This window comes from Polypterus senegalus, chromosome 9, assembly GCF_016835505.1.
Source record: "Polypterus senegalus isolate Bchr_013 chromosome 9, ASM1683550v1, whole genome shotgun sequence".
Lineage (NCBI taxonomy): Eukaryota > Metazoa > Chordata > Cladistia > Polypteriformes > Polypteridae > Polypterus > Polypterus senegalus.
Genome location: NC_053162.1, coordinates 157732510 through 157756072, shown reverse-complemented (window position 1 = coordinate 157756072; position 23563 = coordinate 157732510). Strand labels below are relative to the sequence as shown.

General features: G+C 38.2%; 2 protein-coding genes across 4 annotated transcripts in view; one reads left to right on the top strand and one right to left on the bottom strand.

Moving 5' to 3' along the window:
• The window catches only part of st3gal4 (ST3 beta-galactoside alpha-2,3-sialyltransferase 4), a 157519-nt gene that overhangs the window by 118617 nt on the left and 15339 nt on the right, over positions 1-23563 (top strand). For all 3 annotated transcript variants that reach the window (XM_039764071.1, XM_039764072.1, XM_039764073.1), the window contains 3 exons: positions 2525-2622; positions 3181-3244; positions 7692-7787. In XM_039764071.1, the coding sequence (XP_039620005.1) occupies positions 2525-2622; positions 3181-3244; positions 7692-7787 (258 nt within the window). The remainder of the gene's footprint in view (positions 1-2524; positions 2623-3180; positions 3245-7691; positions 7788-23563) is intronic.
• kcnj5 (potassium inwardly rectifying channel subfamily J member 5) overlaps positions 15921-23563 on the bottom strand; it is a 79475-nt gene continuing 71832 nt past the window's right edge. The window contains exon 4 of the mRNA XM_039764070.1: positions 15921-16179. Within this exon, the coding sequence (XP_039620004.1) occupies positions 16139-16179 (41 nt within the window). The 3' untranslated portion in view covers positions 15921-16138. The remainder of the gene's footprint in view (positions 16180-23563) is intronic.

The window sequence follows — 23563 nt, the reverse complement described above, 5'->3', positions numbered from 1 at the left end:
CATTTATTTTGACTTCTGTGGAATAGCAGGTCGGTGGCTCAATAGGTAATGTCTGATTTCAAAATAAATAATCATCCCTGAGAAGGTGTAGACTCCAGTCGGGTGTGGGTGTGTGAGTGCATTTCGCTCTGCAACGGAGGCAGACAGTTCAGTCAGACACCTCAATGATACCATGGAGGGAGCGACTCCTTGCACCCGTACCCAATTAAGAAGCAGTACATAAAGGAGCCTGCATGGGACAGAAGGGGAATGAGCAGAAGGGACAGAAAGAGAAGGAAGGTTTAAGAGAGGAATTGAGAGAGACACGTAGGAGTAAGTGAGTTCTGGTGCAGGACGAGAGGATGAAGGTGGATGTGAAGTCAACCCCCAGGAAGGAGCGTGTGGTTGGCGCTTAGGAGGGGGCTGAGGAATCGACCATGGAGCAGGAGCGATCATTATGCTTAGAGTGTGCTCTTGCTGGGAGGAGCCAGCAACTGGCAGCAGTGGGAGGACAGCGGAGCAGGGCTCAGCGGTTCCTTGTGGAATGTCATGGGATTGACGGCGGAAACATGGGCCGGTGTAAAAGGTTGTCTTCACCAGCTGATGGATCTTCTCGGGCTCCAGCGTCCAAAAAGTGCAAGTAAAGGAGATCTCAGTTTTAAAGGGGCACCATGGCTCTGATTTGTAGAGGACAGTTTCCTATTAATTGGATTGTTTTTAACCTGTACAGACACTTCTTTTTATGGATTGCTTGGAGACTTCACCCCCTGATTGCTTTGCTCGCCAACCCCACTGCCTGTGCTACTCTCCAGCAACTTCGCGTCTCTGCAACAAAACTTTTAATTCTCATGGATAGGCCTCTGAATTGGGAAGAAACACTACTTTTCCCTGATGGCAACATGAATTAGACGATCTACAAGTCTCCAACTTGAAGTTTAAAGCCAAACAATATCTACATACTTCTGTCATATCACCTATGCCTACATATTCAATCTCTTTTCGCTTTTACCTTATCGTCAACATTGCATTGAATTTTGATTCCGTGTTTGGAATTACATTGTGACAACGCAACACATTACTGTCCGTGATTGAATATTATTTCTTTCTCTCTGCATGAACTGTGACTGACAATAGCATTCACACAAGTGAGAAATGATTGAACCGTGTGTGTGGCTGTAAATGTTTTAGATGTGGGCAGGACTTTTCCAAATCTCTTTGTATAAAGTCTTGTCTTGCGGTGCTTGAAATTTTCTCTCGCAGGATTTTACTTTCACCAAACAACAAATATTTTAATTCTCGCAGATACGCCTCTTCATTGGGAACAAACACTACTTTTCTCTGATGGCAACACAAATTAAATGATCTGCAAGTCTCTTTTCGCTATTCCATTATTTCAACCAGTAATAGTTTCCATTTGTTTGTGCTAATGCGATCTTTACTATAATTTTTTGAGACTTTCGATTTTTCATACTTCCATTATCTCTAACCTGCTCTGCATGTGTATCATGCCAATGTTTTTGAATTCTTTACAATGTTCTACTTTGTCATCTACTCTTTGTCTTTTATTTCCTGCCCCGGGAGTGGTTAAATCTCTTGGCACAAAGTCTCATCTCGCAGGATATGAAAGTGTCTCTCCCAAGATTTTTTTATTATAATAGAAAGATTTATTTATGGACTTTTGAGCATTGAACTGTTTTGAACACTGTTGTTTTTGATGGTTGTTTTGATTAAAATCACTTGACACCTTTTTGCAAGTATGTCAGCAGTATGCATTCCATACTGTACTAGAGACACAAGATCACCTTGCTGTAGCAAGAGGATAAGAGAATGGATGATTAAGCTGACTAAATGCTTTTTTTTTATTTGCTTGGTACAGCTTCTTCTGGTCTTTGTATTATTTTACCATCTAATTGCTTATGCAAATAAGGATTTTTTAAACTGGAGTACAACCATGATACCCCAAGTGATTTTCTTGATGAACTGTCCTTGTTGAAACTTCCTGCTTACTCTTTAGATTGACATATACTGTCATATGATCTTGCCATTTTCCCCTTGAGCATCATAAATCAATTCACAAATGTCAAAGTCAAGGAGTTTACACTGTTAGCCATAGTTGTTCCTTGGCTCAAGGTATCTTCCCTTCCATTTCCATGTCAAAGTCATTTTAGCCACTGAAGCCTCAGCAAGTTGAACAGTCTTTGAGAGAAGGATAATTGCTGAGCTTAGCTGGAGCTTCATTGACAAAGCTACACGAGATCTCTTCATTTCAATGACTGAACTTATGTCAAAACAATTTCAAAAGAATTTGCACTCTGACTAATTAAAGTATTTCCTCTATTTTGTCAGTTCTGTGTGTGTTCAAGTTGGCATTAACAAGCCAAATAAATTACTTTTACAAAACCTACATGTGTATTTCAAGGACATCCTAAGGCAACTTGTAATGAACTATAAAAAATCCAGCCATACAATGTTTGGTGTCAAGGTGGTGATTGTGATGTGTACAGACAACATGATGACAAATGACTGTTCTTCTTATTTTTTTCAGTTTTACAAGGAAAACAAAACTCTTCTTGTCACTAACTGATTTTTTCTGGAAGAATTTCAACTCCACAATGGCCTTGCCATATGGTTTAAAAGGAACTGGTGAGCGATGTGTTTCCACTTCAGCATGCCACTGTTTTTATTATTTTAGATTTTAATACACTGTTTATTCAGCTGCTCTTCATTTTGTTCTTCATCACTGTGCACTCATTCTTCTTCTTTCATGTAACCACATGTTAACCCATTTAGTGACTCTTGGCTTGGGGTGAGTGAGTAACGAGTGGAGACCCATCCAGCCATTTTTACCTCATGGTTTTGTGGTAGGCCGTGGCCTCTTGCAATCATGAATTAGAATGAATGGGGTTAGGAAGTACATGAATATGAACAATTGAATAAATTAATGTTTTATTTCTGGTGATTGTCAATGATGCTCAGTATCAGTACTGACTTCAGCCTTTTGCACTTTCATATTTCTTTCTTTCATGATTCTCCACATTGTGACATCTGCTGAGGTATTAATTGTACATTGTGACATATGCTGAGGTATTAATTGTTCACAGAATACTAAGTATGAAATGGGTACAAATTCTGACCAGAATGGGTACAGTGGCAGTGTAGAAGAAATGCTTACCTGTCCATTTTACTGTCTCTTTCTTTTAGAACAACTAATGATGAAAATTCTAGCACATATTCCTTACTCTGAACCTCCTCGACACATTCAGAGGTATGTAAAAAAAGTCAAGTTTATTTTAGTAAGGGAAGGATTAAACGTTCAACCATGTTGTTGCAGGTTCAGTCCTCACTTCTATTTCATTCAGAAAGTACGCAGACACCTTCACTTTTTCGTAAATTGTGTTATGTTGCAGCCATATGCCAAAATCATTTTAATTAATTTTCCCTTAGTCAACCAACACTCAATATCCCAGAATAACAAAACAAAAACAGAATTTTAGGATTTTTTACAAATTTGTTAAAAATAAAAAATGGAAATATCACAATGACACAAGGAGTCAGACCACTTGCTGTGACACTAGAAACTTAGCTCAAACTCAAGTGTATTTCACTCGACTGATCATCATTGGTATGTTTCTACACTGTGTTTGGAGTTCACCTTTGATCAGTTCAATTCAAAGGCACAAACCTGCCTATAGAAGGTCTCACAGATGACAAAGTGTATCGGAGCATAAACCAAACTATAAGGTCGAAGGAATTGACTGTAGAGCTTAGAGAAAAGACTGTGTTGAGGCAAAAATCTGGGTAAGTCTACAAAATCTTTTTGCAGCACTAAAGGATCCCAAGTGCATGGTAGCCCATGTAAATTTTACATGTATTAAGTTTAGAACAACTACAACTTCCAATAGCTGGCCACTCTGCCAGAGTGAGCAATCAGGAGAAAAGGGCCTTGGTAAGACAGGTGACTCTAGCTGAGCTCCAGAGAATCTGTGTGTGAGGAACTTCCAGAAGGACAACCACCACAACAACATTAAGTCAATCTGGGCAGAGTGGTCAGACGACACATGAAACTCTGCTTGGAATTTCCAAAAAACACCTAAAGGACTCTAAGAATATGAGGGACAAGACTGTCTGGTCTGATGAAACCAAGATTGAACTGTTGGCCTCAGTTTTAAGCATTCAATCTGGAGGAAACCAAGCACTGCTCACCACCTATTCAATGCCATTCCAATTGGCAAGTATGGTGATGGCAGCATCATGCTGTGGGGATGTTTTTTAGCTGAAGTGATTGGGAGACTAGGCACTGTTGAGAGAAAAATTAGTAATCTACAGCAATATCCTTAATGAATACCTGCTCCAAAGCATTCTGGACCTCAGACTTGACTCAAGGCTCACCTTCCTATAAGACGATGACCCTAAACACAAAGTAAATACAAGGAAGGAGTGACGAGTCAAATCAGTGAATGTTCTTGAATGGTTCAACCAGTGCTCAGACTTGAACCCAGCTGAACATCTCTAGAAAGACCTGAAAATAGCTGTTCACCGCTCCATCTAACCTGATAGAGCTTGAGAAAATGTGCAGATTAAGATGACTGAAAATCCCTAAATCCAGATGCGCAAACATCGTCATATCATACCTGAGAAGATTACAGACTGTAATCGCTGCCAAAGATGCTTCAGTGAACTAGTGAGTAAAGGATCTGAATTCTTGCTTCAAGGTGAGATTTCAGTTTTTATTTTTAATGAATTTGTGAAGATTCCTAAAATCCTTTTAGCCTTGTCATTTTGGGGTATTGAGTTTTTTTTTTATGGATTTAAATCATTTTAGCCATAGCATCAGCATAACAAAATGTTTAAAGTGAACTGGTCTGAATATTTTTGAAGGAATTTTATGTTTAAGTATATACTTGACTATACGTCCTAAAGTACTCTGGGATGATGCCCACTATGGAAAGGTGCTATACATATTTTAATCCAAGATATTAATTGCTGTGTTATTATTTATTTATTTTGATATGTCAGTGCATGTAAATGTTGAAGCGTAAAGGCATGTCTATCGCAGGACATGTTTCTGCCTTACACCTAATGCCTTGGCTGTCTGTATCATTCAGGCTAATAAGCAGCCTAGAAAATGTGTGGATGGATTCTGAATGATTCTGTGCTTTACTGTTTCCATATTATATTTGTAAATCTTTGCAATTGCTTTAAGCCTGTACTCAGTAAAGAGCACAATATAAGAATGAACTTCATGGCACTGAAGTTCAGTGAACAGATGTGGAAGTTTAGCAAACTGGAAACGTTCATTTGGCACAATGAAAATTATTATACCCTACATTGAACTGGCATACTTTCTAGGGGGTTTCTTGTGACCCTAAATTGGATGTGTAAGTTTGAACATGGATTGATTGATCCTGTATAGTTAAGTACCAAATGTTATTTGTAAATCTGTGTAAGATCATTGAGCCTGTACATAGTGCAGAATGTTATTTAAGAATAAATGCAGTTGAAACTGCATATAAAATGAAGGATACTTGTTTAGATAGGGAGTTTAGCATTACAGCTTGGGTACTAGATTCTTATACCACAAGCCACACAACCTGCCTGGGCTCCAATTGTAAAAAATATAGATACAAGATTAGGATTCAGTACAAATATTTAAATGTGCTTGGGCAAAAGTGTTTGCAAGAAATGTGAGATTTTAATAGTTTAATAGTTTCATTTGAAAAGTTGTGACTTTCCTTTCCCATGACTCAGTTTCCATTTTGGTGCAGTTTAGCTTTATGATAGTGTTATAAATATTAAGAGTGTCATTAATGGAAACAATGTACCCCAGTCAAATTGACCCAGTTGGGCAGGAGATGAATAATTACCCAGCTAAATCTCACTAGTTGTTGAATTTTGAGACTAGAGAAAAAAAATACTCTGTAGTTAGTATAATATTTTTCAAATGAAAAAGTGAAAAGATTGTAGAAGCTGTGCTTTGTAGTAAGATGTGGGCTGAGGGTGAAAGATAGAGAGTTCAGCTTACATTGCCAGGAAGCCCTTCACTTGCTTACAGGCAGCCCTTGCACAAACAGCAAGGGGTGTTTGTCCCGTAGTATGCAATGTGAGGAGCTGTTCCTGCGAGCCTTTGCAATTCAGATGTTGTGGGATCTTGAGGTATACCAGGTCCGCGACTTAACATTTACGGGCCGTTTTAATGAATCTGCCACAGAGGCAGATAAAAAGGGAGCCAGCACAGTGAAAAGGGATCAAAGAAATGATCGAATAGAGGAAAGGAGGTTAAAAGATGGAGAGGAGGCAGGAGCGAGAGAGAGCCGGTGTGAGTGAATAAGACAGAGAGGGAGAGAGAGACAAGGCAGACAGCAGGGAGGAAATCCCTTAAGGGAGCATGCTCAGGAGCTGATGGCCAATCCAGCTGAATGAAGTGGAAGCTGAAGTGACTTGTGTGTTGCTTGTTTGGAGCGACTCCGCATAAGGCTGGAGAGAGGCTATGCGGCTGTAGGGGAACTGGAAGGCTCAGTGAAGCATCCTGCAGATGAAGCCATGGAACGCAGGGACACAAACAAGCCTGGCAGTGTGAGTTGGGGGCTGGTGATTGGTGCCCTGCCAGTAGCTAGGGACGGCTACATGGGCCCGAGCCTAGGACCAACACTGAAAGTTGGTTGAACTGCCAGTTAGGTGCCTCCTTTGCTGCAGGGACCTGCTAAGGGTTAAGCCAAGGAGACTTCAGCTTTTAAAGGAGTGAACCAGGGCTCATGTTTAAGGACCATTTCTTTGATTTTAAAAGATTATTTCTTTGATTATTTTTTAACCTCCACCTTCACTTTTTATTGGATCTTTTATTATTTGAACTTTTCCACTGCACCTTTGAACATCTGCTTCATCTGTCTTCATCTGCTAGCTCATCCCTCAGGTACGTTATTGACGGTAGCGAGTTCAAGTAGCTCACCAGAAGAACCTGGTAGCGTGGGGCTGAACCGCACTGTCACAACCACCAACAGTTACCACAGTGCAACATTTATGACCCGAGATAAAGATTTTTTTCCTACTTTTCCTCAAGCAGAATGGCCAGCTCCTTAATGTACAGTATGACAGGGAGGAAGCAGGTCAGCTTACTTGTAGAAAGGAAAATAAAGATGATACTTTACTCATTTACACTTTGGCCAGAGGAACTAATTTGTCATCTTGGGAAAACAGAAGTAAGATGTTCTCTGACATATCTTTGCCAAGTTAGCAATAGGAACAACATAGAGGGAGCCCGTCACCCAGCTAGATGTGGTTAGCCTTTTCAGCTTGGCTGCATGGCACAGGAGGACAGGAAAGGCATTCATTCTTATTTGCTCAGACTGGTCTGCTTAGTAATAGGGAAAACGCAAATAAAATTCCCCACATTTATACCTCAGCCAGTTCATCTACAATAGAAACCAAAGCGGAAACATCTCCGCTTCAGTCTGACTGGCCGCCTTATTTAGAGCAGTAATGGACAGAGTCAAGTTTTCCATAGGCAGATTGAAGTAAGAACATCTGGAAAACAGAAAAAAACAGATATTTCAGTTTTATTCTGACAACCTGCTTAAGGAAATTCTACAATGATTAGAGGAATATTTTGAAACAGTCAAGTGATGTTTTAGGAAATGACATTTTATGCATTAGATACTGACACACAACTATTTCAGGAATGTGCTATGAAAAATGAAATGTTTGTGTCTCCTCAGTTTGAACTGCCGCACCTGTGCTGTGGTCGGAAATGGGTACACTCTGAAAAACAGCTCACTGGGAAGCATCATCAACAAACATGATATTGTAATTAGGTACGTGCATATGGTGTTAAATGACCTGTGTGGTTCTGTGGAGCTGACCTTGACCTCTTCTTGGCTGCAGTCTCTTATGTGCTTTGTAGTTTTTCAGCAAGAAAAGAACTTCTGTAATTTTGTCCTTTTCAGAATGTATTGTAATTGATTTTCACATGTTGTGGAGTTACTGTAATCTTGTGACCTTACACTGATCAGTCCAGTCTCAGAGTTGGAAAATAGGAAAGGATTTAACTTGCTGAGTTAAATTAATATCCTTATATCCCCAGAAGCTCTTGTCGTTCTTCTTCAGTGTGGAATGGTGCAACACTGCTCAATACAATAGGTCCACCAAGTTGACAGAACTTGTGGAAATTAAATACAGATGGCTTGAAAAGACTGAAACTACTTCCAGCTTTATATCTTCAAGCAAAATACCAGACTATTTAAGGAGATAAGGCTGACCTTCCAAAACAATATTTTTTCCCAAGCTGTTCCATTCAACAGCTTAGATGTATTTCCTTCTTTTTTTTTGTTTCAAGTTGAAATGAGACTGGTAGCTTTATTATCACTTAGGTTAATAACTATTCACATCCAGATTAGCACATGAGAAATCTGTGAGAACTTCAGCCCCTCAGCCAGGTGGGCCTAAAATGTGAATGGGAGCAGTTAGCATGTCTAAACTGCATTACACACTTTTTAAAGATCTGTTCCTGACTTTATGCTTATATTTGCTTGCATCCCACACTATTTCATGCATAATCCCATTTATGTTCCAAATGACTTGCATGCACAAGTGGATGATACAGGTCTTTTCTACAAATAATGTAAATTGAAGCTTTGCCTTAATAATAGTTGTACCACAGTGACAAAGTAGGACCCTTTATTCCATGCTGGCTGTGTTTTTTATTTGGCCAGGCTTATAAATATTTCTTCAGTTACGGTTTTATTTATGTAATATTCAGCTGGTTTTACTATTTCTAATTTCTTAAAATGAAACTAAACACAATGAATTCATGATACCAATTAGATTAATGATGTGCAAGGAAAGAAAGGAAATATTAGAGCTTCAAAAATCTTGTGAGCCCTGCTTCACTCAGAACACCTTCTGGTGGTTACAAATTGTAATCGAATTGAGGTTCATATGTGAATAGCACAACAGTCTCAGATCTGCGTAATCCGGCTCAAGGGCATAATGGCCAGATGCCCTCCTGGCAACACCTGGCGCAAGGTGGGAAACAGCCCTGGAAGGTGTAGCATTTTATACCTATGTGTTTCTGTGTGTTTTGGGTTTTTTTACTGTCCTTAGTTTTTAATTGTGTTGTAGTTTGTTGAATGTTGTTTTTGTTACCTTCTTATTTTGTTTATTTATGTGTCTCCATTTTGTCTGATCATTGTCACAATCCCCTTTTCCTAAACAATTTCAGTTGCATTAGCTCCCATTTAAAGTAGACATCCCAAATCATGTCTTGCAGGACCCATTTCTTCTCCTGGTTTCATTAGCAGCTTACAGTAATGTTGGACACAGGGCCCACTCTTACTTGCACCCTCACTCACATGAGACCAATTTATAGTTACCTGAAAGTCCAACCTGTGTGGGCTGAAAAGCACATATGTGTAGGCACAGGTTGAACAATAACAGTCACTGGCCAATAGATTTGATTCTAGGAAGTTGGATCCACCAGTCCACATTCTACCTATTAATATGTGACTGTTTTCACATTCATGGATTGAAGTGAATGCCATGTTGCTGTCTATACAGCAGGTATCAGATATAAACTGAGCCTCAGTTGAATGTGAGTTGAGCCTGTACTGCATATTCTAGTTTCATATCATGGAAGTAAATTGTTTAAAACACACCACCAAAGATGAGTGTGTTAAGTCAATTGGCTGTGAGTGTGGGGATGTCCATGAGTGGGCCCTGCACAGGACTATCCATGCATGGTTCCTGCCTTGCATCTAATGGTGCTGGCATAGGCTCACATGATCCTTAGGAAGACATTTATATGACCCAAGAGGAAAATTTGGCTTTTAACAGAAGCTCAATAAATACATAAATATAATAACAAACAAATACACAGAAGAATTACTGACAACTTCTGACTTGGCTAAATATAAAAAGTCACAATGATGCAGGATTAAGCAGGTTTGAAGGTTGTATTATGTTCTGTCACACAGACTTGGGATGTGAAAGGACATTTTACTTCAGTATGCTATGGATTCATCCAATTACAAACGTATGGATGGATCTTACCTTAAGTGCACAACCTTGGGCTCTTGTTTGCAAAGAGGCCATCACATATGCAAGAGAAAATTCTGCGTTTTCAATGACAGTACTAGCACAATCCAGCATATACCCCTATCCCACTTTGATCTTCACAATTATAAACCTGTCTAATCAGATCTGAATAAATAGTTTTCAAAAGAAAAATCAGAGTCCTAGTTGGTTGATAAGGATGGGGAATGGTCAGAGCAGGTGTCTAACAGATCACTTTAATGAGATTGTAAATTGTATATGTTACCAAATTGCTTTAAATATAAAGTCCACATAGATGACCATTCAAAATGAATACCCAGTGGTGCTACAAAAGCCCAAACCAAAAAAATAAAGAGTTAAAAGAAAAATGCGCTTTTTTGGTAAGAACTATGCCTGACATTTGAAAAAAACCAAATAAATAAACAAATAATGCTTTGAACAAGCTATAATTGCTGCAGTTGAGACTACTTACTTACAGACAGTAAGGAGTGGGATAACATTCCCAGGTTCTAGTAGCTTTGGCATCAAAGTGCAGTCCAATTCTGCGGAATCAATGACAGAGGTGAACAACAGTGTGACACACAACAAGGTCACTGCAGAAAACAAGATGCATCAACAGTGTCAACCATGAACAATGGATCTCCTTTCTGGTCTTTTATTATATTTGGCCCCAAAATGCTCAGTTACATATCCCATTTTTTCCACAAAGTTGCATAGGCCTTTTAAAAATGTTTAATTGATGTTAAGTAACTGAAATATCTGACCAGAGTTGATTTGTGGGGTTGCACTCATCAAATAGTGTGTTACATTCATTAAACCAGAAAGGAAGGTGAAGTTGACCAAATGTAAATCTTTCAACTTCTTTCTACTTAAGTCCTTGTTCCTGATCTATTATTTGCATATGTGATGCTCATAATGTTGGAGTATATGTGTGGAGCTGGTGAGGTGCGCTTTAAAACCCTGAGTCCTGTGGGGTATTCTTAAACTGGCCTTGCCTAAACCCACCTATTTTATCATTGGACAGTGAAAAGCCACCATCTATTCCACTCAATGAAAGAACAAAGAAAGAACAAGCACTCAATGAGATGAAAGTTCACTGAAGGGCATACTTGTGCAAAGACACACACCTTCACTTTCTTATAAAGGGTGAAATGACACCTACAGTACTTGCATGTCTTGGAGATTTGTGAGGGAAATGGAGTATTTAGTAGGATGAATTGGACTAAGTGTATTCAGAGGTTTGATGATTGTATTTGATTAATTGATGATTTGGATTTGTTTTTAAGAATTGGTACAGTGTAGAGAGAGAGAAAATACAGGTAAAATTCTGTTACAACGAACTCTCAGGGACCTAAAAAATATGTTGTTGTAATTAGATTCTATATTTGTTACTATAGTGCTTTTTTTTAACTTGTGTCCAGGCATTTGCAATCAATTCAATAGCTTCTTTCGCGTTAATTTTAATCTCCTCCTGCCTACAAGTTATGCTGATGAGAATATTTCTCAGCATTTCCTTGCCATAATACACTTTCAGGGTGCGAATGATGCCCAAATCCAATGGCTGAAGCACTGCTGTGCAATTGGGTGGGAGGAATTCAATGCGAACATTATCTAAATGTGAAAGCATGTTGTGTACAGCACAGTTATCAATCAGAAGCCGAATCATCCTTTCTTCTTCTTCATATTGTGAGGTTTCTGAACACTTTTGGGATCCCCCCCACTCCCCAACCAATGGGATCGACACGCTGAAATGCGTCCCGAAGCGTGATTGCAGCGTCTGTGGAAGATTGTCTGTTGCTGAGGCAGGGCAACAGCAGGCTCACAGCGCTTCAGTGAAGCACCACAGAAGCAAATCATAAAAGATCGGGGTCACGCTGTAAGTCCCTGTCTTGCACCGCAAAACACGAGGCTTAGTCTCAGTACTTTAGCAAAACCAGCTTTATTCAGCATGAAACATTAACAGCACGGTTATTTATTGTAGCGTGCTCTGCAACTCTCCCATACACTGACACAGCAATCAGGCAGGGTCGTGGCTAGGTCAGTGACCAAGTAATCCTGTTATTTGCATTTACAGTGTACCTTGCATCACCCATCAAGATCTTTTCTGTTTACTTTGCTGGAGAGACGCAGCACAGCTGTGAGCCTGCTGTTGCCCCATCAACTGATAAACTGTCTTCCACAGACACGGGAGATCACACTTCGGGATGGTCTTCTGTGTGCTGTCTAGTTGGGAGATGTCCCAAGAGAGTTTTACAAACCTCACATTTTCTTGAATGAGTGCCGCATTAATAGGAACGTTTCTTGAATGAGCATCACTGAACCACATAAAAACTGCTTTTTCGACTTCTTCAAATGCAGCAGTTCACATACATTTGCAACCCGAGATTTTTCTTCTTTTTTTCCTCGGTCTTTCAAGAAAGTTGACAGTGTCTATGGCGAAATTCTGAATTCACTGGCAACGTCTTTTTTCTTTTTGCCGCAATCGAGAGCTGCAAAAATGTAAAGTTTTATTTTCTATTATGAACTATTATCATGTTTTTGTGTCTGCCGTTTCTATAGAAGGGTGACAATGATTTAAATTCCAATGGATGTTTTTCAAATGTTGACGAGAGATAAGCAAAAGATATCACTGAAAACCACCGAAAACAAAAACAGCAAAAAAACAGTACGAAGAAAGAAAATAAAATTACAGTGTTTCTGTTTGGGGATTGTTGTGCACAACTGAGCTGCGTCCACAGAACTAACTGGTTTGTGGATGATTCATTCAGGCATTTCAAGGTATTTTGTGCACTTCCATTGTAATGAAAGTATCTGCTGAATGTACTTCGTAGTAGCAAGATTTCTATAGACTCACGTCATATGGGGAAGCTGTTGGGACCATAAAAATACTTCGCTGTAATGAAAATTTCATTCTAAAAATATTTGTTGTAACGGAGGTTTTACCTGTATTTGTTTTCCAGCAAGATAATTATCCTAAGCATGACACCAAAGCTGCATAGGAATGGCTTTTAAACAACAGTGATAATGTCCTGGAGTGACTGAGTCAGAGTCTAGACCTCAAACCAGTTCAGAATTAATGGCTGGACTTGAAAGGTCTGTTCACTTACAATCCCCATGCAACCCGACAGAACTAGAACAGTTTAGCAAAGATGAATGAGGAAAAATGGAAGTGTCCAGATGTGGAAAGCTGATGCAGAGAAACCTGTGCACATTGACTCAAGATTATATTGGCTGGAAAAAGTCATGTCACATCATTTTCTAACTCATTTAGTCAAGACCAGGGTCACCAAAATTGAGCTTTTTTGCCATGAGACTAAAAGCCATGGGATAGGCTGGAGCTTACCCTAGCTAGCATATTGCACAAGGTTGGAACAAATCTTGGACAGGGTGCCTGTGAGTCACAAGGCAAACACACACATTTAGTATCAGCAATTCACCTAACCTGGTTGTCTTTGGACAATGAGGGGAATGTGGAGCATCTGGAGGAATCTCACGCAGACATGGAGAGAACATGCAGGGAGAACCCAGGATGCAAACAACAATGAAGAATCTGATTTTGAATTCTAGCTGAATGCAATTAGTTAAACTTCTGGAGACTAAAAGGATGAGCTAGATTTAGGGCCAGGTGGAAATGAGCCAAAGTATACTAGATAATCTTTTTTAAATATGTAAATAGTCTTTCAGAATTAGCCAGTTTTTTTATAAATAACTTTTTCACTAAATATAGAGCCATTGTGTCATTAGATTAGAGCTGTACTAAGATATGTTTATTATGTTTAACGTGGCATAGATTAATACAAGGTAAACACTGATTTTAGTTTATTTTTAAATAAACAAGACAGTACAGCTTTATTAACGACAGTGTTGGGAGGTAGAAAAAGGCATGATACATAGTGCCACTAAATGTTCCCCCAAAATGTTTTATTAGTTTTGTTAATGCCTCCCACAAGAATTGATCCAAATAGCTATTTTTGTATACAGCCCTTACTTATAAGCTGAATATCTCCTATACTAAGGAAGATGTATAGAAAATTAAGTGAGAAGGAATTAAATAAACCTCATTAAAATGGTGTCTATGTAATTACTTTCAAAATAATGAAACAAGCGCAGGCAGCCCATCCTCCACAACACAATATCAAAATTTTTGCCCTTCTCAAGGAAATTCAGTTCCAGTAATCCTGCATGTGATCCCTCGCCACCCATGCGGCAAAACAAGAGTAAGTGGACATCCACTTCTTGTCATCTCTAATGTCTTTTGAATGAGTCAAGCCCTCAGAAATCCAGGTTTCACGTTTCATGTACTGTGCTTACTTTACAGCCACTCTTCTGTCAAAATGACTAAGCACATTATAAATTAAACATCACACTCATTTAAAGTAAAGAATATTAGATGATTTCATGTGCAGGCTCTTATCTGACTTATTTAGTTATTGTTTAGTGTTGTTTAATTTCCTCATCTGTACAGAACTTATAAAAAACATTCACCACTGGATGTTGTCACATTTTATTTTTATACAATATTGAATCACAGACTAACACTGAGCAACAGAAAAAGACTATTTAGTGTCAAAGTGATAATAAATCCACGTGAAGTAGTAGTCTAAATTCATTCCAGAGGTAAAACACAAAATAATTGAATATGCAAGTATTCACCCCTTTTAATATGACACACCTAAATCATCACTGGTGCTGCTAAATGGTTTTAGAAGTCCCAGAATTTGTTCAATGGAGATCACCCGTCTGGGGTTTCAATTGATTGTAGTATAAATGCAAGTGATCTGGAATGGCCATCTTGGTCAGTATGGTGGCCTAACCTACAGAATGAATGCAAAAGAACACTCCAAACAACTCTGATGATTGAAAAGCAGGGGATGGAGACATAAAAATGTCCAAATCTCTGAATATCTTTTCAAATCCAGTTAAATAAATCATTAAGAAATGGAAGAACCACGACACAGCTATAAATTTGCTAGAGCCAGCTGTCCACAAAAACTGAGTGATCTTGCAAGTAGAAGACTACTAGGGAGACCACCAGGAGAACTATAAGAACTCTGAAGAATTTACAGACTACAGCAGCTGAAATTGAAGAGGCTGTGGGGTGCCCCACTAGTCACAGTTTTATGGGCAAATGCCAAAGAGAGAAAGCACACACTACCTCTGGCCTAGACTTTGCCAGAAGGCATGTGAGAAATTCTGGTTAGCTGGAAGAAGGCTCTAAGGTGTGATGAGATCAAAATTAAGCTTTTTGAGCATTAAACTAAAAGCTGTGTATGGTGTAAACAAAACAATGCACGGTATCAAAAACTCACCATTCCCACTTCCGCAGCAGGTCTTGGAAAGCTTGTGAGTGTAGATGAGTGTAAAATGAAGGTAGCAAAATAGAGATAAATTCTGGAGAAAAAAATTGGTGCAGTGTAGAGAGAGAGAAAACGTTTGTTCTCCAGCAAGATAATTATCCTAAACATGAGACCAAAGCTGCACAGGAATGGCTTGAAAACAACAGTGATAATGTAATGGAGTGGCTGAGTCAGAACCCAGACCTCAGACCAGTTCAGAATTAATGGTTGGACTTGAAAGGTCTGTTCACTTACAATCCCCATGGTCTATCCAGCAGGGGGCGCTAGCTCCCTGGTTGGAATAAGTTCTTTTGTAATTGCGGCGTGTTACATAACCTGAAACTATATAGATATGATATTAAAAGGTGATACCCCCCTCCCCCCTTAGTGATATGGCGGTAAGAAATCACATAGGAGAAATAACTTTTTTTAATGATGGTTTATGCGGCATAACAGACGACGAAGCTATGACAAGACTTTTCACAGAAGTGGGAGCTCGATGTATACAGTCTGCCATTTTTGTCGATGCGCTGGAAGGATTTTCAGGATCAGATGACAGTATCCCCCATCCATCCGTTGGCTTCAAAGGTGTGCTGGGCAATGTTCCAAGGCTTTATACTCTTTCTCCATGTGCAGGGCCCCGTCTTAGGTAAATCATACCATTCCAAATGAGAAAAAGAAGATCCAATATCATGCTGACTCTAACACACAGAAATAGTGGGTTGCCCATTTGCAGTTGTCCTTAACTTGTCTTGTCTTAAGATGCTTGCTTAGCAATTCTAAATACTGGGCCCTTGTACTAAATCTGGCTTTGTGTTAGCTGTACATGTGAGAAGAAAAGAAAAGCAGATTTAAAATATTTGCACAGAGTACAGTGACATATTAAACTTAAACTTATTACAGAACTTATTACTTGACAGAACTAGAGCAGTTTAGCAAAGACGAATGAGGAAAAATGGAAGTGTCTAGATGTGCAAAGCTGATGCAGAGAAACCCGTGCACATTGACTCAAGGCTGTAATGGCTGGAAAAGGTCATGTTACCTCATTTTTTAACCCATTTAATCAAGACCAGTGTCACCAAAATTGAGCTTTTTTGCCATGAGACTAAAACCCATGGGATTTGCTGGAATCTGTCCTAGCTAGCATATTGCACAAGGCAGGAACAAATCTTGGACAGGATGCCTGTGAGTCACAAGGCAAACACACATGTTTAGCATCACCAATTCACCAAACCTGCATGTCTTTGGACAGTGGGAGGAATATGGAGCATCTGGAGGAAACCCACGTGGACATGGAGAGAACATGCAGGGAGGACCCAGGATGGAAACCCTGGTCTTCTTACTGCAACGCAGCAGCTCTACCACTGCAACACTGTTTAAAAAGGTGCATCTACTACATAGTGACTTGAAGACAGTTAATACTTGTACAGTCAATTATTTAGTGTCTTATGTTTTAATTCATTTGGATATTTGTTTTTATTTTGACATTAAAGAGTCTTTTTCTGTTGATTAATGTCATAATAGCCAAATTAAATCTATTGTGATTTAATTTTGTATAGGAATAAAATGTAAAAACGTCCAAAGGGGTGAATCCTTTTTATAGGCACTGTAAATATAAAGTGAGATAAATGTAGATAAAAATGGAAAAGGCATTCTATTAGATAAGTAGAAGTACTGCATGAATGCCTAAGAGTTGTTTTCTCAAAACTTTTAAAAAGCATCTGGATGAGATAATTGAGCAACTTTGCCATTAGCTAACGTAGTCAACTTGATGGACTGAATGGTCTCCTTTTCTTTTTCAGACGTCATGTATTCTTGTGTATGCTAGGTTACAAAGGAACCAAATTAGGCTCAGACATTGTATCTGGTGCCTCATATATGAAAATTCTTGCTTTTTGCGTCAATGCTGCAGTTCTGACCCCCTTGAACCTTTAAATAGATTTAATTACACTCATTTCCCCACAGTTTGATGTGGAAACAACAATCTCTTTTCGTGGATCTTAAAATATAATGGCTATGATAAAAATGGGACAAAAAATTATGAAAGTTGTAATTATTTAGTAATATCCATTAGCAAAGCTGTGTACATTTTTTATATTTTTTATTTAAAACTCATTATGGAGATAATAAGACAGCTATTTACTAACAATACTACTTCCAGTCCCAGTTATAAATCAAGATAAATTCATGTGCTAACTCTTGACATGTATTTACAGAATTTGGGACAGATGAAGTGTGAAGAGAAAGAAACATTAAGGCTGTCTGCATCAGCCCATGTAACTTTATCATCTCATGCTGGATGAGTTAAACATTTCATATAAACATATGTATGGAGAAATGTCAGAAATGTTCTTACCTCATCATTAGTAAAAGCATTGCATTGCATGCTCTGAGAATATTTAGACATGTAAAATAAAAATTAAAAATTAATGTAACGACTTTATAGGATAAATTTGGTCATTTTCAACTTGAAGTTATTTCTTCACAATCATAGTATGTGTTAATTTGTCCCTTGAAATTGCATTCTAACATGAAGTACTTCTACTTCCTTAATGCATCTTGTGGACGTACTGGAATGCATCCTGCCTATGCTAAAACATTTGTACCAAACTTAACAAACTTCAGCCTGATTAAACTTATGTGAATTGGTGTTGCTACAGTGGAGTGTGTGTTCATCCTGCAATGAACTCGTGCTTTGTCCAGGGATTGTTCCTGTCTTTCGCTCAGTGCTTTCTGGAATAGCTTCCAGCTGCCCCATGACCTTACTCTGGATAAGCGGGTTAGGCAGAAGGACAGACGGATGTCTATAACGTGTGTTCAGTTTTTACCACTTAATTACATGCTATGCACGTGTTCAATATTTTGTCTAGCTGAAGCAAATGTGTGTGTTATCAATTCAGTGGCAGCAAACAGTATCTTTGCAAAATAAAACTAAGCATCTGCATATGGAAAGAATGTGAGGGATCATGTGACTTTTTTACAGTTATTATTGTCTGGTTGTCTAATGAACAGCGACAGCAATTCACATCTGGGCATCAAAATTCAATGTCACAATTCACATCTGGGCATCACAATTCAATGTCAATTTCGGTACTTGGTAATGGCATTCCTAGGTAAATCTATGCCCCTGGCCCTGAAAGGTGCCATGGAGAAAAACAAGTGGCAAAGTGAAGCACATAGCTGGACTTCTTTTAAAATGTCCAAATTTCAAAACAGAGGTTCACTTTTTGCTTTTTTTCCCCCCTTAAAACAACATGGATACACTATTTTGCAATATGTGTGTAATCTGAAGACATGGCTCAGTACTCAGTACATTTGTTTGGTAATTTTATGTCTTTTTTTACAATGGGATCCTGGAACTCATAAGCTCCTTTATTAAATACATGAGCAGGCTAGTTATTTTTTAAAATTCATAAAATATGCTTCACTTAGAAATGCAATTTCATGCACTGAAAAAATACTGAAATTATCGTTTAAGTATTCAGCATATTTATGTATTAAATAATATGTAAAATTCACATTTAGTGTAAAGTTCTTGAAATACCTTTTATGTGTTATGCAATATTCATAAATCATTTCAGTGCGACACAGTGGAGTAGAGGGAGTGCTGCTGCCTTGCAACAAGTTTTTCGTTCCTTGGGTGCTCCCTACATGGAAATTACATTTTCTCCACACGTTGACGTGGTTTTCCTCCCACAGTCCAAATACAATAGACCCCTGCGAAGATGCGGTTCAGGGTTCGCGGACTCAGTCGTTGGCAGATTTTTCCTTAGAACCTAACTATTAATTGTTAGCGGAAAGTGCAGATATGCTCCTCAGCTTTTTATGGCTTTTTTTCGTAGCAGTACTGTGCTATAGAGAGAACAGGAAGAAACCGCTGAGGGAATGTGGTTTGCTTTGTGAAAGTAGCCAATCTGAGAGCGTTATTCATTTCTCCTTGGTGATGACTGACTGCTGCCCTGTGACGCGTCTCCAGCTGTGTGTCCTCGTGTTTTCCATTTTGCTGTTGTATTCATTTTGTTATTCTTAAACGCACAAGATGTTGTACCAAAGAACTGCAACCAGGACCATCAACAGCACTGGAGCCTGAAGATTTTCAAATTATTAAATTATTATGAGTCGACTTGGTCTTAACTCAATTTTACTTTTTGTAAAAATTGATTGATTTGTATGGAATGATTGCAATAAAATTAATAAAACTTCAAAAAAAAAATGGTGCTTCAATGCACATGTGCATTATAAATAGCAATTATCATAATAATAATATTGTAAACTGTCATTCTATACTAATTATATTGTCAGCACTTATTAAATAAACACAATACAACAAAAAAAAAAAATTATTATGTAATTACTCATAACAAAGTAAACGACAGCGCATACCAAAGAAAATGCACTTGCATGAATTACAGTACGTAGCGCGGTAACATCTGTATTTTACATTCTAGCATCGTGGGAGACATAGTAGTACAGTACTGTACAGTATACAGGTTTACCTTTACATTTTGTTTTTAGGTAATGTATTAATGTAATTTTTCAGGTAATGTATTAATTTATTAAGCTGAGTTTGCAACGAAATTAAAGTGCTGTGGGGGCATACTGTATTTAGGATTTAAACTATAAAAATAGGCATTTAAAAGGCATTTTTTAACCACATCCAAAAGATGCAGTTTTTCACAATTCGCGGGTGCTCTAGGAACATAAGCCCTGCGAATTTTGGGGGTGTACTGTACGTGCTGATTAGATGAATTGATCTTTCTAAATTGGCCCCATATTTCTGTGTATATTCACCCTGTGATGGACTGGTCCCTTGTCCAGGTGGTGTTCCTGCCTTGCACCCAATGTTTGCTAGGGTAGGTTCCAGCAGCCCAGTGACCTTGCCCTGGATTAGCAGGTTAGTAAAATAGATGAATGAATGGATGATAATTTCAAAATAGTATACAAAGATTTGATAGAAATATGTTTTTCAATTTAATTTTGGTTATGTTACTCAGCCTGAGAGCAGTTACTGTATATTAGGATGGATTTTTAAAATGATACATAATAATAAGTAAAGTTTTACTCATTAGTAAATTATTAACGGGGGTTAAAATAGTGTGGGACTGTAACACAGCCTTTGGGCACCTGTTACGTTTGGTTTAGTAATAGCATATTTTCTGTATGGAACTTGTTAATGTCCTCGTGACTGAAGTGAAAGGAAATGCTCATTTGATACTATCCATGTGTGGTAATCCGTACTTTAAAAACTGCATTGTGCTTCCTTCACAAAGGGTCTTTTCTTAACTCAGAATAGAAAGAGACAAAAAATTAATGGATGATTGACATGAAACAAAGAGGGGCAAAACACATTAAAGGGTTGGGGTCCCAGTTGGAAACTCTTTTCAAGTGGCAGTGGCAAGAAAAAAGTAAAAGTAGATTTAAAGATTATGGCCCTCATGTATATTGGTGTGCTTAGAATTCTCACTAAAACATGGCGTACAGACAAAACTAGAATTGTGCATATAATCAGAAAAAATTCAGATGCATAAAACTGTGCGAGTGCAAAATTCCACGCACTTTACCTTTATAAATCCCAATCAATGTGAATTTTAACACACATGCACGCACCTACAGCCCCACCTCAACTCCTCCCTGAATTTCACATATTTGAATATGCAAATCAACATTAATAGCCCGTTCCATTTACTACTTTGTCACACAGGGCCCAAAATAAGAAGTGGTTAGATGTCAAAGTTAACATGAAAAGGCAAGTGTCTGAGTGTCATATGGAAGCATATTAGGGTGACAGAGAAGAAGAAAAAAAAATAAGGACACAGTGAAGACAAAAAAGGTCTATGTCGAGTTTAAAGTTGAAATGTCCACTTTAATCTGAGTTTATTTTGTAAAGTAGAAGTCATAAACTTCATCTTAAAATCCATGTTTAATTTAGTAGAGTTTCTCATATCCCACCATAACTAAAATAGTATATTAGAGTCTTAGTATTCTGTGTGTGTTCCCTGACCCAGCTGTTAATCCTTTTATGCTTCTTAAACAGGGTTTTTCTTACACCGACAGGAGTGTGTATGCAGTGATCGTCACACAGAACACATTACATTCATGATTTTACAGATCTCTGAACATTTTAGAATACTGAAATGTACACTTTATATAATTTTCGTGATGAAATATATTAAAGCATGTATTAAACATGTGGGGGCATAGTGGCACAGCAGTAGCAATGAGCTGGTGACCCATCCAGGGATTTTTCCTGCCTCCTGCTAGATGGTTGCTGGGACGTGTTCCACCCTGGGTGGAATAATTTATTGCACAAGTACTGTCTCTGTCAAACATACCAACCCCCAATTCCTGCCCTTCCATTTACTTTCTCCGTGTAACCAATTGACTAATAACTAAATAGACTTAGAAGCCAGTCATAATCATCTGTAAATATGCGTTCTCTTCTATTAAACTGAATTAAATTCCTTTATTGTCATTGTATGGTAAAATGAGATTCAAAATGCCACTCCTCCATAAATTTATTTGCTTATAAAATGATATAAATAATAATAATAATACAATAAAAAGTTGGGAGTGGTCTCCCCTAGACTTTCTCGTACACTCAGATATGGGGATGGATATTTGAGGTGTAAGCTGCAAGACAGTGATTATACTTTTATATTATGTACATTAAAGAACCATCAAAAACAAATCAAATCAAATTAATAATATATTGAACAATTATAATAGTAAAGTTGAATAAATCAGACTCTGCAGCTGCATGAATAAAAGGTAAAGTACCACTTCCAGCTAACGGAAATTGCCCAAAAGTTGATAGAAATCTACATTTTGTACCTAATACTTGTATGCAAAGTTATACTCAAGTTATCGTATTTGCATACACACACAGACAGACACAGAGACATAATTCCAAAAATGGTATTTTCAGACTCGGGGATATCTAAAGCGTCAAGATTCATCAAAGTCTCGAAATGGAATATTTGTAGGATTCCAATACTTTCCCTATACTTTGTATATGAGAAAGTCAGGGAGGTCTAAAATGACGACATTCATCAAAATCTCGACATCAAATCTTTGGATGATTACAATACTTTCCCAATACTTCATATACAAGAAAGTAAAAAGCAATGAAAAATAATACAATATGAAAGCTTAAGTACAATATACATGTACATATAGTGCAGATAGTGCAAATGGTTCATAAAGTGGTTTAGGTTGTGCAATATTACAGTTGTAGTACAAGTTTACAGTGAGATAATTGTAATTATAAGTACAAACAGATCTACCAGGAGCACTTGATGGACTGATTAAGTGTGTTTATATCTCTTGGGATGTTTCTGAGCCTCCAAATCCATGCAGGAAAGGCTCTGAAGTGTTTGCTGGATGGGAGAAGTTCAAATAGACTGTGGCATAGGTAAGTGGAATCCATGCAGATGCTACTGACTTTCCTGAGGCAGTGTGTGCTATAAATATCCTCCAGTGCTGGAAGCTGTATCTCGATAATTCTCTAGCTCTCGACACAACCTACTGTAGAGTTTTCCGATCAGCTGCTGTGTAGCTGTAATGCCACACACATATACAATGGGTTAAAATACTCTCAGTGGTGCACTAAGAGTAACAGCGCTAAAGTAGCTATATGGAATTTGGTGTATTTCATCCATCCTGCGTCATGGATGTAAATCTAAAAAAGGGGAAATGATACAAAAAAGTAGCGCTGCTTTGATGCTGGATTCTGCCCATTTGCAAAACCAAGCAGAAATGTGTGTATGAATGGTGTGAGGTTGCTGTGAAAATGTGCATGGCTTTATGGCAAGATTGATTTTTATACATGTGAGTGTGAAAACGGGTGTACACAACATTTTTGTGTGTACACACCGTTTATATATGAGGCCCCATGTTTGCCTTAAGTTTTTCCTTTCCGAATGGAATGTCCTTTAGCAAGGTGGTTGAAAGAATAACCACCAACCTACAATCACTGTTGTCCAATTTGTCTTGGTGGACTAGAAGAGGCATTACTTAGAGACTGGGTGGATAGACGTTATGCTAAAGATTGTGCTTTTCCCTCATGTTCTCTCACAACAGACCCTGTAAAACAACCACAATGCTTGTCAGTAGACACTTAAATTCTAATGTTTTTTGATATTGATTAATTAATCAGCAAGGGGATTGAGAACTAGCATTCCAAATTTAGCCTTTCCAAATCCTTG